General features: G+C 42.6%; 1 protein-coding gene across 2 annotated transcripts in view; it reads left to right on the top strand.

Annotated features, from left to right (window-relative positions):
• Nucleotides 1–4039: 4039 nt before the first annotated feature.
• The window catches only part of cacnb3a (calcium voltage-gated channel auxiliary subunit beta 3a), a 30603-nt gene continuing 17142 nt past the window's right edge, over nucleotides 4040–17500 (top strand). The window contains exons 1-2 of one of the 2 annotated variants that reach the window (XM_036987948.2): nucleotides 4040–4461; nucleotides 6689–6781. In XM_036987948.2, the coding sequence (XP_036843843.1) occupies nucleotides 4381–4461; nucleotides 6689–6781 (174 nt within the window). In that variant the 5' untranslated portion in view covers nucleotides 4040–4380. Of the gene's footprint in view, nucleotides 4462–6688; nucleotides 6782–9525; nucleotides 9747–17500 lie in introns of those variants that run through there. The other variant, XM_090184268.1, reaches the window with a different exon arrangement.

The raw sequence follows: 17500 nt of genomic DNA, 5'->3' as shown, positions 1-17500 counted from the left end.
AAGAACACCCTCTGTGTTCTGTTAGACAGGTAACTATTTATCCACAACATAGCAGGGGATGTAAAGCCATAACTGTCACAGTTTTCATCGTCTGAAGAGGAATCGGACCAAAGCGCAGCGTGGTAAGTGTTCATGACTTTTTATTTTCACTGAACACTAAACAAAAATAACAACGCGAATGACCGAAACAGTCCTGTAAGGTGCAAAACACTAAACAGAAAATACAGTGCCTTGCGAAAGTATTCGGCCCCCTTGAACTTTACGACCTTTTGCCACATTTCAGGCTTCAAACATAAAGATATAAAACTGTATTTTTTTGTGAAGAATCAACAACAAGTGGGACACAATCATGAAGTGGAACGACATTTATTGGATATTTCAAACTTTTTTAACAAATCAAAAACTGAAAAATTGGGCGTGCAAAATTATTCAGCCCCTTTACTTTCAGTGCAGCAAACTCTCTCCAGAAGTTCAGTGAGGATCTCTGAATGATCCAATGTTGACCTAAATGACTAATGATGATAAATACAATCCACCTGTGTGTAATCAAGTCTCCGTATAAATGCACCTGCACTGTGATAGTCTCAGAGGTCCGTTAAAAGCGCAGAGAGCATCATGAAGAACAAGGAACACACCAGGCAGGTCCGAGATACTGTTGTGAAGAAGTTTAAAGCCGTATTTGGATACAAAAAGATTTCCCAAGCTTTAAACATCCCAGGAAGCACTGTGCAAGCGATAATATTGAAATGGAAGGAGTATCAGACCACTGCAAATCTACCAAGACCTGGCCGTCCCTCTAAACTTTCAGCTCATACAAGGAGAAGACTGATCAGAGATGCAGCCAAGAGGCCCATGATCACTCTGGATGAACTGCAGAGATCTACAGCTGAGGTGGGAGACTCTGTCCATAGGACAACAATCAGTCGTATATTGCACAAATCTGGCCTTTATGGAAGAGTGGCAAGAAGAAAGCCATTTCTTAAAGATATCCATAAAAAGTGTTGTTTAAAGTTTGCCACAAGCCACCTGGGAGACACACCAAACATGTGGAAGAAGGTGCTCTGGTCAGATGAAACCAAAATTGAACTTTTTGGCAACAATGCAAAACGTTATGTTTGGCGTAAAAGCAACACAGCAAATCACCCTGAACACACCATCCACACTGTCAAACATGGTGGTGGCAGCATCATGGTTTGGGCCTGCTTTTCTTCAGCAGGGACAGGGAAGATGGTTAAAATTGATGGGAAGATGGATGGATCCAAATACAGGACCATTCTGGAAGAAAACCTGATGGAGTCTGCAAAAGACCTGAGACTGGGACGGAGATTTGTCTTCTAACAAGACAATGATCCAAAACATAAGGCAAAATCTTCAATGGAATGGTTCAAAAATAAACATATCCAGGTGTTAGAATGGCCAAGTCAAAGTCCAGACCTGAATCCAATCGAGAATCTGTGGAAAGAACTGAAAACTGCTGTTCACAAAGGCTCTCCATCCAACCTCACTGAGCTCGAGCTGTTTTGCAAGGAGGAATGGGAAAAAATGTCAGTCTCTCGATGTGCAAAACTGATAGAGACATACCCCAAGCGACTTACAGCTGTAATCGCAGCAAACGGTGGCGCTACAAAGTATTAACTTAAGGGGGCTGAATAATTTTGCAAGCCCAATTTTTCCGTTTTTGATTTGTTAAAAAAGTTTGAAATATCCAATAAATGTCGTTCCACTTCATGATTGTGTCCCACTTGTTGTTGATTCTTCACAAAAAAATACAGTTTTATATCTTTATGTTTGAAGCCTGAAATGTGGCAAAAGGTCGCAAAGTTCAAGGGGGCCGAATACTTTCGCAAGGCACTGTAACTACCCACAAAAACCATGTGGGAAAAAGCTACCTAAGTATGGTTCCCAATCAGAGACAACGATAGACAGCAGTCCCTGATTGAGAACCATACCCGGCCAAAACAAAGAAATACAAAAACATAGAAAAAAGAACATAGAATGCCCACCCAAATCACACCCTGACCAAACCAAAATGGAGACATAAAAACCTCTAAGGTCAGGGCGTGACAATAACACATGCGTTTTTACAGCAGCAGACTATGATCGATAAAGTCAAAAGCCACATTGAATCATCAGCCATTTGTGTAAGTGCTGTGCTTGTTGAATGTCCTTCCTTATAAGCATGCTGAAAGTCTGTTGTCAACTTGTTTACTGTAAAATAGCATTGTATGTGGTCAAACACCATTTTTTTCAAAACTTTACCAAAGGTTGGTAACAGGCTGATTGGTCGGCTATTTCAGCCATTAATTAAAGGGGGCTTTACTATTCTTAGGGCACACACTTTCTAGTAGGCTTAAATTGAAAATATGGCAATATCATCTGATTTTATACTCAGTAATTTTACATCCAAGCTTGTCATTGTTGATAGAAAACTATAATTTGTTTGCCTCTTCCACACTCACTTAGCGGAATTCTAAATGACAATTCTTGGTCAGATATACAGTACTTGGATGTGTCGTGTCAGTGTTTGTTACTGGCATGTCATCCCTAAGTTTTCCAATCTTACCAATGAAAAAAGCATTAAAGTAGTTGGCAATATCAGTGGGTTTTGTGATGAATGAGTCATCTGATTCAATGAATGATGGAGTTCGCCCTTTTTTCGCCTTTTTCACATTTTTCCCCCAAGATTTCATTGAAGGTGCTCCAAAGCTGTTATTGACATTCTTTATGTCATTTGTCTTTGTTTCATAGTGTAGTTGTAATTGCTTGGTCTTACCATGCAGGGCTGCCTTGGAAAATATACTTTGGTCTCAACTGGGACTTAATAATGGTTCCAGTAAATGGTATTGTAATGTACATGATAGCCTAACTAAGGACCACAGTTTAGCACGAATCCAATGGATGCCAAAGAAGCAGTAGCTGCCATTATCTTCCATTTATTTTCTAAACGTGAACTATTCCAAATGAGGGGAAAGGGAGCAATAGCAAAGATCATGGCAATCCTCCTTCCTCCTCCAATCCTTCCTCCTGCACAGAGCCACACCCGAGAAGAAGAGGCACAGTGAGAGGGTTTACTCCCGTAAAAATCTGTCCACGATAAGCAGACCAATAAGCAGACCACTAGAACAAACCTCAGCACAGGTGAGCTGTGTATACTTATTACGAGCAGTGAGGTGGGCTGGGCGCGGTAATATAGGTGCGGCGCTGACCGGCGACCGGTGGTGCTGAAATCCTCTCTGGTTTGATCGTGGCGCTGTCCATGGTGCTGAATGTTTGTGCGGCGGTACAGGGCACAATGAATTCACGCAGACAACTTCAGTATGTCGTTAGTAGGCCTTATTTAGGCTACCTGCGGCTTTTGACATAGGTTACTCTAACATTTACGGAAGAAAAAACATATAGGAATATTATGACCAACTGAAGAAAATATTATATATTTTTAGATTGTGTATTAATCAATATATTAATTTAAGAGGAGATGACAATACGCCTTCATTTTTACCATTAAAGAAAGTGCTACAACTGACCCATTGTATGGTTACCACGAACCTCGACTAATGTGGGCCTACTCGAAATTCTACCAATAGATGAATGTTATCATGGTAAATTTGAATACCTCTAACTCAAACAGAAATAGAAAAATCTCAAATATGTTACACCTGTCCCCAGTATCCACTTGGCCTATAATATATAACTATAGTTTACATGGTATTCCAAATGATGAAACACATCACTCAACCACGAATCATATTCAGTAGGAAACACTAATCCTTTACTTTTATTTAGCACACATAATTGAAATAGTACTAAAACAATATTTCTGTTGTTATTTATTAAAAAATAACATTTGCTCAAACGAATGACCCACATTTTATAATACCAACTTGAAAAACAGAATCATTTCATTTCTGCACGGATTAGCTGTTATGCCAATTGAGCAGCCTTCTGTGAGACCCTTTCATAGCGAGCACAGAGAGAGGCAGAATGAAAGAGGGAGATAGAGAGAGAGAGAGAGAGAGCGAGAGAGAGAGAGAGAGAGAGAGAGAGAGAGAGAGAGAGAGAGAGAGAGAGAGAGAGAGAGAGAGAGGATGCGACGCAAATATACAGGGATACTCTATCGAGGGCAAATGAGAGCTCATCGGCTAGTATAGTATACATCTTGACTCGATATATTTTTTTATAGTGATATATTTTTCCTTCCTTGATGCAGAAAATATATTTTGTTTATCATATATCCACGTAGCTCTCTCGCCCCACACCCTCACCCTATTCTACTACGGTACACCCTCCCTCTTCCACTGCACATAGATGTAATGTTGGTATCAGCGTTTTTTCCAATAACCGATGTCTGTGTGCATCCCGCCTCCCTGCGCTCTCAATTAGATGGTGCAAGTCAAAATGTCCAAATCGTCCGCAGACCCACTGCCTGGTGTCGAAACAGGCTCACAGTCTCACAATTTTCAGGTAGGTCTCTTCTTTTTAGATAGCTCTCAGCAAAGTAGAGCTTGAAAATGGTTAACGTTTTGCTACTTGTTGTTGAAATGAAAGCGTACAGCCTTGGCAATAGTTTCTACCTACGCCAGTGGAATATCGTTTTGAAACTGCCGATTGGTGAAAATAAGCAAAAGGCTATGCCACACGATGGGATTATGTTATCCGTTTAATTCGATCGGTTATCTAGGCTATTTAATTGTCGTTATAAAGAAAGTCGATAAGATGATTGATAGGTCTACAATGTTTATTGCTGAAGTGTGTTCTTCACTCACTCTGATTTCTAATCGCAATTCAGGCCTCTATTCTTCTGATTTTCAATATGTATTGTGCAATGGTGTTTTATTATTTATTTGAATGCATTTCCTGCTTAAGATCTGCGTACAATGCGTTATACTCAACCAAAAACAGATATCACGTGTCTTATATTTAACTGTTTTAACGTTTCATCTGTGGCGGGTAAGAAACCGTGAATATCAAGCACTTCTTGTTCGAGTAGATTGGCTCACCTGTAGCCTACTTATTTCAGAGCTTTTATTAAAACGCAATTGCAAAGGCACTCTAGCATTAGGTTTTGGCATCAAAGTAACCGTTGGGTGGGAGCTAAATCCAATCCAACGAGACTTTATTGAGTGGTGGATTCGTATAGATCTACAGTGGGCTGGCTGGCTGTACGTCTGTCCATATTCTGTATTGTGAATGCATGTCCACCCCCCCCCCCCCCCCCCCAACAACAAAATTATAATAAACTTATCTACCAAGAAAATGCTAAGCTCGCACTCACAGGGTAGTCCAGAACAAGGTGTGCCCAATTGCCTACATGGTTCATGACTATTTACAGTTCTGCGTCAGCCTTTGTCCCCAATAAATACATTTAATCAATGGTTTGAGAAATATCATCCACTACTAGACACGCATTATTATCCAGACAGTCATTACATGTGGGTCATTCCACGAAATGAGTACCTTTTGTGTCCCTTTGATATTTTAGGTAGAAATTGTGCACACGTATTGTACTTTAAAAACCTCATATTAAATGAAATTCACTTTAATATGGTCCACATGGACATGTTTCAGAAATTCTGATTTTGAATATGAATAAAGACTTGCTACAGTGCCCAAATTCAGCATTTTGATTTGTCCCTCAGTGACTTGTAGGAAGATTCTAAACCACTTATCCCCAACGTTTATCTAAGTTTAGTTGAAAAGCCCCAATTATTACGTTGCTTTGACAAAGTCATTTCTGAAGATTAAAATGTATTCAATGTAATTAGTGATTCATTTTAAGGTAAAAAAAAAAAAACCTGTCTCTTGTTTTTAGGTTAACCCTGTTACGTGAACTGAACTCTCATTTTAATATGTTGAAACTATTCTTTAAAAAAAAAATTAAAATTAAATCTGAAGGAGCAATGAACATCTAATAGTTAAATGTGGTGGAAAACTGACCTGGTTGAGCATAACAATTGCCACTTCCTGTTGCACACAACAAGATTCCCTGTCACAAGGGGAACAAATGGTCATCCCTGTTACTTAATTTGACACTTAATAGGCACTTAATATAGTCTTTTTTTTTTAAATCGAACCTCTTAAGATGCACCGAATTGGTGGAACGACCCATATATCCAGCCAGAAGAATAGTTTGTTTTAGACATTGATCTATCATACCTTGTAATAGGATTTGAGAAATTGAGCTATTTGAAGATTTGACAATGCACTTGACTTGTTCTTGTTCTATCTATAGAAATACATGAGTAAACATGTACATGATATAACATATATATTAAAGCCACTCGTTTCAGGAAAGGGTACTAGGCTAGGTAAAAATGACCAATCTATAGCTCTGCATTGCAGCCATAACACTGGTGAATGCTAGCAGGGTGAAGCAACAGCAAGGTTTGTTATAATGCTGCCAAAGCCTAATATCTTGTACCGTTGACTCTCTTCCCCTCTCTTCCCCTCTCTACCCATTTTCTCTTCTTTTCTCATTTCTCACTCTCTTTCATCCTTTATTATAATTTCTCTCGCTTTCCTCTTAATTCTCTTTGTTCTTAATGCCCCTCTCTCTTTTTAAAACTTTGTCCTCATCTTACTTTACACCCCTTCTTTCCCCCTGTCGTTTTATGTCATTCTGATTCCTGTCTCATCTCTCGTTGCCTCCTCTCTCTTCCTTTCCTTTCTCACCCTCTCTCCTCTGCAACAGCTGCCCAGGAAGTTGCCTAAGAGGAAAAGTCGGTTCAAACGTTCGGATGGCAGCACGTCCTCAGACACCACCTCCAGCTTCATCAAAAGACAGGTAACTTTAGAGTCCTTCACTAGCTCCTGTTGCCATGGTCAGTGTGCAGTGTGAATGGCATAACCAAGGATCTTGTGTCAATTCAACACTGTCATACCACATTCCACAAGCACTAACGGAAAGGGTGTCGAGACACTTTTCGGTTTAGGTTTTTGAAAGTGACCGTTGCCTTGGTTTTATTCTCAATCTTATAGTAACCAATCACTGCGATGTCTTTACTATGAGGCGTTTTATTTGGTTTAATTCACAATAGGCTGCTGAGGGGAGGAGGGCTCATAATAACGTATGGAATGGAGTGAATGGAATGGTACCAAAAACAGGGACACCAGGTGTTTGATGAGTTTGATACCATTCCATTGATTCCGTTCCAGCCATTACTATGAGCCCTCCTCCCCAATGAAGGTGCCACCAACCTCCTGTGGTTGAATGAGCTTTTACTGGTAAAACATTTGAATGTAATTCTTAACATTTCCAGTGGAGGTCAGTGTTGGATTTGTAGCAGCAGTTTGTTGCATGAAAATCCCATCCCAGCCTCAGTGGTTAATTCATGCTTTCAGGTCAAGCAAGCGCGAGTGGCAAGGGGTGCAGATGTGATGTTATTTAAGAGAATCTCAATAGCTGCTGAAAAAAAGGGAGAGAGAAATTAGGTTAAGATAACACTGCCCTTGAATTTAGATTTGTCACCACGCTTAACAGAACCTTTTTGGGTCTCTTTTCCCCTAATAATGTCCTGCCGTGAATTCAGGAAGTGTTTTTTTTTTTCATTCTGTATGCTTGATGTATGTTTGATGTATGTTCTCCATGCTCTGTATCTGCAGATGAATTGGACTTGGTAAGCGTGTCAGTGCAGTAACCATCCAGGCGGCTGCAGTGTAGCGTCTGGCCCAGTAGAGGGGACCTCTGAGCCCCTGTAGAAGCTCTATGTGGAGAAATCAAAGAGCTTCAATCAGGTTACACTGCATGAGTCCAAGACTGACAACAACGCTGTGAGTCAGAGGCCTCTTCTTCCCCATGATTATGGGAGCAAAGGGAATGCCAAAAAGCCTGGGGTGAATCCTTACACCCCTTGGCAAATGGAATAATGTGTATGTGTACCAGACACCAGTTAACAGGGAGAGGCTAATGTTTCTGAGCGCTGGTACACTGGGTGCTTGGTTTAGGTCTTGTTCTTCTTAAGGCCTCTTGGTTTTAACACAGGTTTTACAATCCATATGACCCCCCTTTATCCTCTCTGGTTTGTGCCTCGTGTTTCTTTATATATTTTTTTACCTTCTTTCTTTGTGCACAGAAGTAAAGACGAATCCACTCAATCAGTCACCGGAGTATCTGTCAAAAAAGGCATGACTGAAACATGCACTGAGAACAGTATAAAGAAATAAGTATGAAGACAGAGTGAGAAATGTAGCTAGTTGTCAGAAGCGTTGGCGCGAGCCAGGGAAGGAGGGATGGAGGAGAAATGGCTGAAACAGACATTTTATTTAGGAGGGGACATTAGTTATACCGATTAGTGGCTCAGTGAAAACTTTCGTAATCCCTGAGAATATCGCAGGGTCTTCAATATGAATTGGACTCTTTTTCAGATCCAGGGTGAGGTGGTGTGTTTAACCTTCTATATCTCACCAGCTTCGCACCTTACATCTATACAGATACAGTTGTATTGTTCCCTCTCATTTCATTGAGGTTTTGCGTGTGTGTGTGTGTGTGTGTGTGTGTGTGTGTGTGTGTGTGTGTGTGTGTGTGTGTGTGTGTGTGTGTGTGTGCGTGAGTGTCTCTGTATTTGGTGGATTGCTGGCTTGTTGTAGCTACTTATTAGCACTTGATAATACCATAATATTACAAATTACTAAGCCTTTACCTCAGTGTGCTAAAACAGGGTCACACAGAGTGTTTCTGGGTAGTCTTAAACAAATCTACTTTGAAACAAAAGTATACACCTCACACACATGGTTATGGGTTTAAAAAAAAGAAGACACCTGTACCATGTCATATATAGACTTGAAATGTATTCCATTTAGAGTTAGCATTCCAACATTACACTTTATATACATCACAGAAGACTGAAATATAACAAAACCTGCCATAGAAACACCAGATTTTCATCAGATTTAAAAAAAAAATAATCTTTATTAAGGATGAAATTATGAAAAATAGGAATAACATTCCACCCATGAGGCCAAAGAGGACGCTTTTGGTCATTGACTGCAGGAAAAGGCTACCAAAAGAACGCAAAATGCCTTAAACAAGACAGGTACTTTGTACTTTCTTTGTTTAAATATGTTTTCCTTGTAATAGGGATGGATAGGGGCTCCACCCATAGCGTAGCAGTATGACTCATTACTGCAGACAGTAGAACACAATATACTGTTGGAATGTGTTTCCACAAGTACAATGTACACTATGTGAAATATACACACCCTGATAGTAGTAATATACATTCACAACAGCCTCATGAACATAGCTGTGGTAGAAATCATGTTTATAATGCTGTGAAGTTAAATACTGATCTGTTCCCATTCTCAGATGCTGTAGTGACAGTGTGTGAGTGAAGGGAAGGGCTATGTTAACACGAGTAGCTTGACTTGATGAGACATGATCAAGTTTTCCTCTGACTACAGGACTGAGAAGACAGGAACGGATTGAAGGCAAGAGAGGGAGAGAGAGATAGCGAGAGAGAGAGAGAGAGAGAGAGAGATGAGAGAGAAAGAGGAAGGTGGATTTCATCAAGTGACGTACTTTAGCTCTTAGCAGAAGGTCTGTGCGTATGTGATTGGTGTGAGGGAGAGAGTGAGAGAGAGAGAGAGAGAGAGAGAGAGAGAGAGAGAGAGGTAGAAGGAGGAAGAGAGGGTGTCAAAGGAGTATATTCCAGTGCATGTCCTCCCTGGTTCGGGGAAGGAGCACAGTCCAGTATGACCATATACAACATGTAGCCTAGAGGAAGGACAGGCTGGCTCTATCACCACACTGAGTAAGTACACAGACTCCCCCAAGAGCTATCACCATCTCTTCCTCTCTCTGTCTCTTCCCCTCCTCTCCTCATTGTCTCTCCATGTCCTCTGTTCCTGTCAGCCGTTCTCCTCCTCATCTCCCCTGCTCTTTATGTCTTCAACGTTCTCTCTCCCCCTCCTTCACATCTCTCTACATCCTTTTCTCTTTTTCATTCCCTTCACATCTCTATTTCTCTGTGAAGCCCCCTAGTCGTTCTGTTTCCCTCTCTTCCCTGTTTCTCTCTTTTACTTCTTATTCTTCCTCTTCATTCTTCCCATTAAATCCAAGTACCACATTCATTAAAATGATGCTTCCTATGAGTTGCCTATTTCAGATCATTTCAGATCAGACCTTCATTGGTAGTGATTGTTGGGGCTGTGGTCTGTGATCTATGAGTGTATGTACGCCTCGTTGACTGTTAAAGGAGCAACTTGCCTTTACTTAATCACCCGTTTTACAACTAAAGTAGATGTACCCAGTTTGCATTTACACCTTCCGGCGTCGTGCTTGGAATATTGGAACCAGTCATCATCATTCATGTGCCTGCATGTGTGTGTGCCTGCGCGCACGCGCGCGTGTGTGTGTGTGTGTGTGTGTGTGTGTGTGTGTGTGTGTGTGTGTGCCTGCATATGTGTGTGTGTGTGATGTAGGGTTGACCCCATTTAGTGGACTGGTCAATTGTTTGGTCGATAGGCTGTTGGTCGACCGAGATTTCTTTAGTGAGCAGTAGCAAAAAAAGAAAAAAATATAATTGTGTACACCTGTCTGATTGGTGCCTTTCTGAATGGACTGATCCATTGTGGAGGCCGTGGGGATGGGACTGAAATTGTGCAACTGAAATTGTATATGGCTATATTATTTAGGAACAATGGTGCAACACTAATACAAATTATATTATTTTATAACAGATGCGCTTTCTCCCATGTTGGTTAGCGGTCGCTGTCCGCGGTTCTGAAGCACATCAGTGCACTGTTGAGTTGTCGTCTTTTCCTAGACTATGTTGCTATGTGCATAATAGCAAAGTTAACCTGCATTTCGGCATTGAGAACAATGCAGTGGAGGCAGCAGCGGAGTTAGGAGGTGAAAAAACAGCCCATTTCCTAATTGTAGAAGAAAAGTGGGGAGAGAGGAAACCCCAACTTAATTGGGTCTATAATCAATGACCGAAATGTTAAACGTGCCTGGCTTTTACAGTCCATTCAGAAAGTATTCAGACCCCTTGACTTTTTCCACATTTTGTTACGTATTCTAAAATTGATTCAATTGTTATTTTCCCTCATCAATCTACACACAATACCCCATAATGACAAAGCAAACGGAAATATCACATTTACATAAGTATTCAGATCCTTTACTCAGTACTTTGTTGAAGCACCTTTGGCAGCGATTACAGCCTCGGGTCTTCTTGAGTATGACACTACAAGCTTGGCACATGTGTATTTGGGGAGTTTCTCTCATTTCTTTCTGCAGATCCTCTCAAGCTCTGTCCGGTTGGATGGGGAGCGTTACAGCACAGCTATCTTCAGGTCTCTCCAGAGATGTTTGATCGGGTTCAAGCCACTCAAGGACATTCAGAGACTTGTCCCGAAGCCACTCCTGCGTTGTCTTGTCTGTGCGCTTAGGATCGTTGTCCTGTTGGAAGGTGAACCTTTGCCCCAGTCTGAGGTCCGGAGCGATCTGGAGCAGATTTTCATCAAGAATCTCTCTGTACTTTGCTCCGTTAATCTTTGCCTCGATCCTGACTTGTCTCCCAGTCCATGCCGCTGAAAAACATCCCCACAGCATGATGCTGCCACCGCCATGCTTCACCATAGGGATGGTGCCAGATTTCCTCCAGACGTGACACGTGGCATTCAGGCCAAAGAGTTCAATCTTGGTTTCATCAGACCAGAGAATCTTGTTTCTCATGGTCTGAGAGTCTTTAGGTGCTTTTTGTCAAACTCCAAGCGGGCTGTCATGTGTATTTTACTGAGGAGTGGCTTCCGTCTGGTGACTCTACCATAAAGGCTTGATTGGTGGAGTGCTGCAGAAATGGTTGTCCTTCTGGAAGGTTCTCTTATCGCCACAGAAGAAGTCTATGGCTCTGTCAGAGTGACCATTGGGTTCTTGGTCACCTCCCTGACCAAGGCCCTTCTCCCCCGATTGCTCAGTTTGGCTGGGCGGCCAGCTCTCGGAAGAGTCTTGGTGGTTCCAAATGTCTTCTATTTAAGAATGATGGAGGCCACTGTGTTCTTGGGGACCTTCAATGCTGCAGACATTTTTTGGTACCCTTCCCCAGATCTGTGCCTCAACACAATCCTGTTTTGGAGCTCTACGGACAATTCCTTCAACCTCATTGCTTGTTCTTTGCTCTGACATGCACTGTCAACTGTGCAACCTTATATATAGACAAGTGTGTGCCTTTCCAAATCATGTCAATCAATTGAATACACCACAGGTTGACTCCAATCAAGTTGTAAAAACATCTCAAGGATGATCATTGAAAACAGGATGCACCTGAGTTAAATTTCAAGTCTCATAGCAAATGGTCTGAATACTCATGTAAATAAGGTATTTCTGTTTCTTTTTTTTTTTAAATAAATGAGCAAAAATGTCTAAAAACATGTTTTCTTTGTCATTATGGGGTATTGTGTGTAGATTGCTGAGGAACATATTTTTTAAGTCAATTTTAGAATAGGGCTGTAACTTAATTAACAAATAGTGGAACATTTCAAGGGGTCTGAATACTTTCCAAAGGCTACAGAAACAAGACAGATCGTGCTTCTGTTGCCTGTTTGAGTGTTTGTTTACTAGCCTACTGGTTCCAGGAGAACCAAGCCTCATGCAACCACAAAATAAACACATTCGGCTGGTTTTGATCTTTGCTATACTGTAATGAAGACTTTACACTTTTTCCTTTAGAACAGCCTCTCTGGTATTATTTATAATCTACAGTATGTAGTGTTATTTACACGGTTCCAAATTGTCATAAAAAGCATTGACTATTTATAAAAAATAATAACCATCCTTTTTCTTGATCTCCTTATTGTTCTTATTACTATTATTGTTATGATCATCATTATTATAGTAATAAGTCATGTCATTATCATTAGTAGGCTTAGTATAGGAGCCTTGTATAACCACCATCGAGCTGTAGGCCAGACTAAGCATCCTGTTTAGTCTGAATAGCGGAACTTACTTAGGCCTATATTTCAAAACGTATAAAGGCTACAGTACTGTATCAATCAATCATTCATTTATTAATATCATCACACAGCATACCAGTCGCTCACGATTTGACATGCATTCAAGCATTTTAGTTTTAAATAAAATAACAAAGTGACCCTTGAAAAATTAGCACAAACAAAAAATAAACCGTTCCATGTTGGAAATTGCATTCATGAATGAATGCCGACTGGTTTTAGTCTTTGCTGTAATAAAGGCAAAAAGGCAAAAACAAAAAAAATGTTACAACAGACTCTCTAGTATTTACATTGTTCCAAAAGGCCAGAGAAATGATATTGTAATCTAACGGCACCTGTTTGGCACACAATATGTACGCAGTGCTGGCTCCTTGCCTTCTTTTTCTAGATCTCCAGTATTTTCCACAACTAGTCAAATTTATTCCACACATCTGACTTCCCCTTTACCTCCTGAGCAACCAGTAAACATTCTCCCGGTTCGAGTTTATTTGTCACATCCTCTGAATTCTTCCAGATCAGGTATTCCCAAAATGGGGTAAGCAATGCCGTCTGGGTACACCAAATAAACATACAAAAAACAGTCCATTTATATTTTCCAACGGGGCCATACATTTGGGTGAGTTTTTTTTCTTGCCTGAATAGCCTCGTTTCACTGCCAAAAAATCTAATTAAACCATCTAGTGTTCATCGAAATAACAACACAATGTCAAATACAGGTAGCCTAGTCAAATAATGAACATCGAATCACATTAACCATTACTCGTCACGGGAATTCCACTAACGGTATGTATGTAGCCAAACATAGCTGCTGCTCATTCCATTTGCTTGAAAATGGATAAATGGTTCAACAAAGTAAGGCCCTTAGAGACACATAACAGCTCTACTGTCACACCCTGACCATAGTAAGCTGTTTATTCTCTGTGTTGGTTGGGGCGAGAGGCAGCCCCAAAAAAATTGGAGGGGGGAGGCACACGGGGAAATTGGCGGATTCAGGGTTTAGACCTGAGCCAACTCCCCATGCTTACCGTGGGTAGCGTGTGACCGGTCAGGCACCGTGTTATGCGGTGATGCGCACGGTGTCTCCAGTGCGCATTCACAGCCCGGTGCGCTCTGTTCCAGCATCCCGCAGTTGCCGGGCTAGAGTGGGCATTCAGCCAGGACGGATTGTGCCGGTTCAGCGCTCCTGGTCTCCAGTACGTCTCCTCGGTCCAGGATATCCTGCAGCGGTTCTACGCACTGTGTCGCCAGTGCGCCTTCACAGCCTAGTGCGTCCTGTGCCAGCTTCCTGCACTTGCCGGGCTGGAGTGAGCATCCAGTTTCCACAACAAGGGTTGTGCCAGCTCTGCGCTCTAGACCTCCAGTGCGCCTCCACAGTCCAGTGCATCCTGTGCCTCCTGCCAGCACTCGCCCTGAGGTGCGTGTCATCAGCCCGGTGCCACCTGTACCGGTCCCACACATCAGGCCTAAAGTGCGCCTCCACAGTCCAGTACGTCCTGTGCCTCTTCCTCGCACTCGCCCTGAGGGGCCTGTCATCAGCCCGGTGCCACCTGTACCTGTCCCACGCACCTGGCCTCCAGTGCGCCTCCACAGTCCAGTACGTCCTGTGCCTCCTCCCCACACTCGCCCTGAGGTGTGTGGCACCAGCCCGGTACCACCAGTGCCGGCACCACGCATCAGGCCTCCAGTGCGCCTCCACAGTCCAGAGCTTCCGGCGACAGTTCCCAGTCCAGAGCTTCCGGCGACAGTTCCCAGTCCAGAGCTTCCGGCGACAGTTCCCAGTCCAGAGCTTCCGGCAACAGTTTCCAGTCCAGAGCTTCCGGCGACGTTTCACAGTCCGGAACCTCCAGCGACGGTACACAGTCCGGAACCTCCTGAGACGGTCTACAGTCCGGAACCTCCTGAGACGGTCTACAGTCCAGAACCTCCTGAGACAGTCTACGGTCCGGAACTTCCTGAGACGGTCTACAGTCCGGAACCTCCTGAGACGGTCTACAGTCCAGAACCTCCTGAGACGGTCTACGGCCCAGAACCTCCTGAGACGGTCTACAGTTGGCGGTCCGGAGCCTCCAGCAACGGTTGGCGGTCCGGAGCCTCAAGCGACGGTCTGCGGTCCAGAGCCTTCGGCAGGGGTTCTCAGTCCAGAGCCTCCTGCAACAATCTATGGTCCGGTTCCTCTGGCAATGATCCACGGTCTGGAGCCTCCGGCGATGATCCACGGTCGTCTAGGTGAAATGTATTTCTATGGTGGCCTGAAATGGTTCCCAATCACAGGCAGCTGTTTATTGTTGTCTCTCATTGGGGATCATATTTAGGTAGCCATTTCCCATTGTTATTCGTGGGATCTTGTCTACATTTAGTTGCCTGAATGCACACCAGTAGCGTCACATTTAGTTTGTGCTTTAATGTTTTTGTTTATTGAGTTTCGATTTATAAAAAATATGTGGAACTCCACTCACGCTGCGCCTTGGTCTACTCATTACGACGAGCGTGACATCTACTGGTAGTACTGCTACTACCAGCAGTACTACACCTGCACCTGTCGACGACAGAAGTTGTTCTGCTTCCACGAACACATCCAATGCTAGCATCAGTAATTCTACATTTGTTGTTAGCCCAGCTAGCATGGACACTGACAGTTGTGAATCTGATGCAGCTGAAGAGCTACTGCCTCCTTACCTGGGAAAGCACCAAACAACAGACAATAACGTTGGACCATCGAAGAACTACATTGATTTGGGGTTCACTTATTTTGAGAGTAGTGCCTTTCCTCAGCCACGGTGTGTTAAATTTGCAAAAGTACTATCTCACAACTCGATGAAACCTTCACTCTTGCGCAGACATTTAGAAAAAAAAAGAAAAAAAAAGCCACGGGAGTTTTTTGAGCGAGAATTAAGATGACTTTCTCGTAGTAAGACATGTATAAAAGCAACAGATACCATTAATAAGAAGGGGCTAGAATCATCTTATATGGTGAGCTACCGAGTGGCTAGGACAGGCATGCCCCATACTATTGTGGAGGACTTCATTCTTCCTGCTGCCGTGGACATGGCTGGGACAATGCTGGGGGGAAAAGGCCCAAAAAACGAATCAGACAATGTCTCATGACACATCAGTGACATGGCAGGAGATGTTTTGAAACCTTTACTGCTTCGCATACAAGCCAGTGAATTATATGTGTTACAGCTGGATGAGTCAACAGACGTGGCGGGCCTCGCACAGCTCCTGGTATTTGTTCATTACGTTTATGGGGGATCAATTTTAAGGAAAACATCCTCTTCTGCAAACCACTGCAAACCAGGACAACAGGAGAGGATATTTTTTAAGTACTGGACAGCTTTGTGACATCAAATGGACTTTGGGGGTCAAGATGTTTTGGTATCTGTATTGATGGTGCAAAAGCCATGACAGGGAGACAAAGTGAAGTGTTAACGCGCGTACAAGCAGTTGCTCCCGACTCCACTTGGGTACACTGCAGCATCCACCGAGAGGCTCTTGCTGCCAAGGGAATGACTGACAGCTTGAAAGACGTTTTGGACACTACAGTGAAAATGGTTAACTTTGTTAAAGCAAGGCCCCTGAACTGTTGTGTATTTTCTGCACTATGCAATGATATGGGCAGCGACCATGTAACACTTTTACAACATACAGAAGTGCGCTGGTTATCAAGGGGCAAAGTATTGACGTTTTTTTGAGAGACAAGCTTAAAGTTTCACGTGTCTGACCTCTTGCATGATGATGAGTTTCTCACACGACTGGCCTATCTGGGTGATGTTTTTTCTCACCTGAATGATCTGAATCTAGGATTACAGGGACTCTCCGCAACTATATTCAATGTTGAGGCTATGATTAAGAAACTATTTTCTGTCTGCATTAACAAGGACAAGGTCTTTCCATCATTGTATGATTTTTGTTGTGTGCAAATCAAGCTTATGGACAATGTCAAATGTGAAATAGCTAAGCACCCGAGTGAGTTGGGTGCGCAAATACGCAGGTTCTTTCCCAAAACGGATGATACAAACAACTGGATTCATTATCCCTTTCATGCCCTGCCTCCAGTCCACTTAGCGATATCTGAACAAGAGAGCCTCATCAAAATTGCAACAAGAAGTTCTGCAAAAATTGTATTTAATCAGAAGAGACTGCCAGATTTCTGGATTAGGCTGCACTCAGAGTATCCTGCCTTGGCAAATCGCGCTGTTAAGACACTGATGCCCTTTGCAACCACGGACCTATGTGAGAGTGGATATGTGAGAGTGGATTCTCGGCCCTCATTAGCATGAAAACTAAATACAGGCACAGACTGTGTGTGGAAAATGATTTAAGACTGAGACTCTCTCCAATACAACCCAACATTGCGGAATTATGTGCACCCTTTCAAGCACACCCTTCTCATTAACCCGTGGTGAGTTAGTCACAATTTTCGATGAAAAAATAAGGTTTTACATGTAAGATGGTTAAATAAAGAGCAAAAGTATTGATTATTATTATATTATTATTTGTGCCCTGGTCCTATAAGAGCTCTTTGTCACTTCCCACGAGCCGGGTTGAAACA

Source organism: Oncorhynchus mykiss, chromosome 9 (genome assembly GCF_057628025.1).
Source record: "Oncorhynchus mykiss isolate SJ-2025 chromosome 9, ASM5762802v1, whole genome shotgun sequence".
In the NCBI taxonomy this organism is placed as follows: Eukaryota; Metazoa; Chordata; class Actinopteri; order Salmoniformes; family Salmonidae; genus Oncorhynchus; species Oncorhynchus mykiss.
This window is presented reverse-complemented; position numbering and strand designations above follow the sequence as displayed.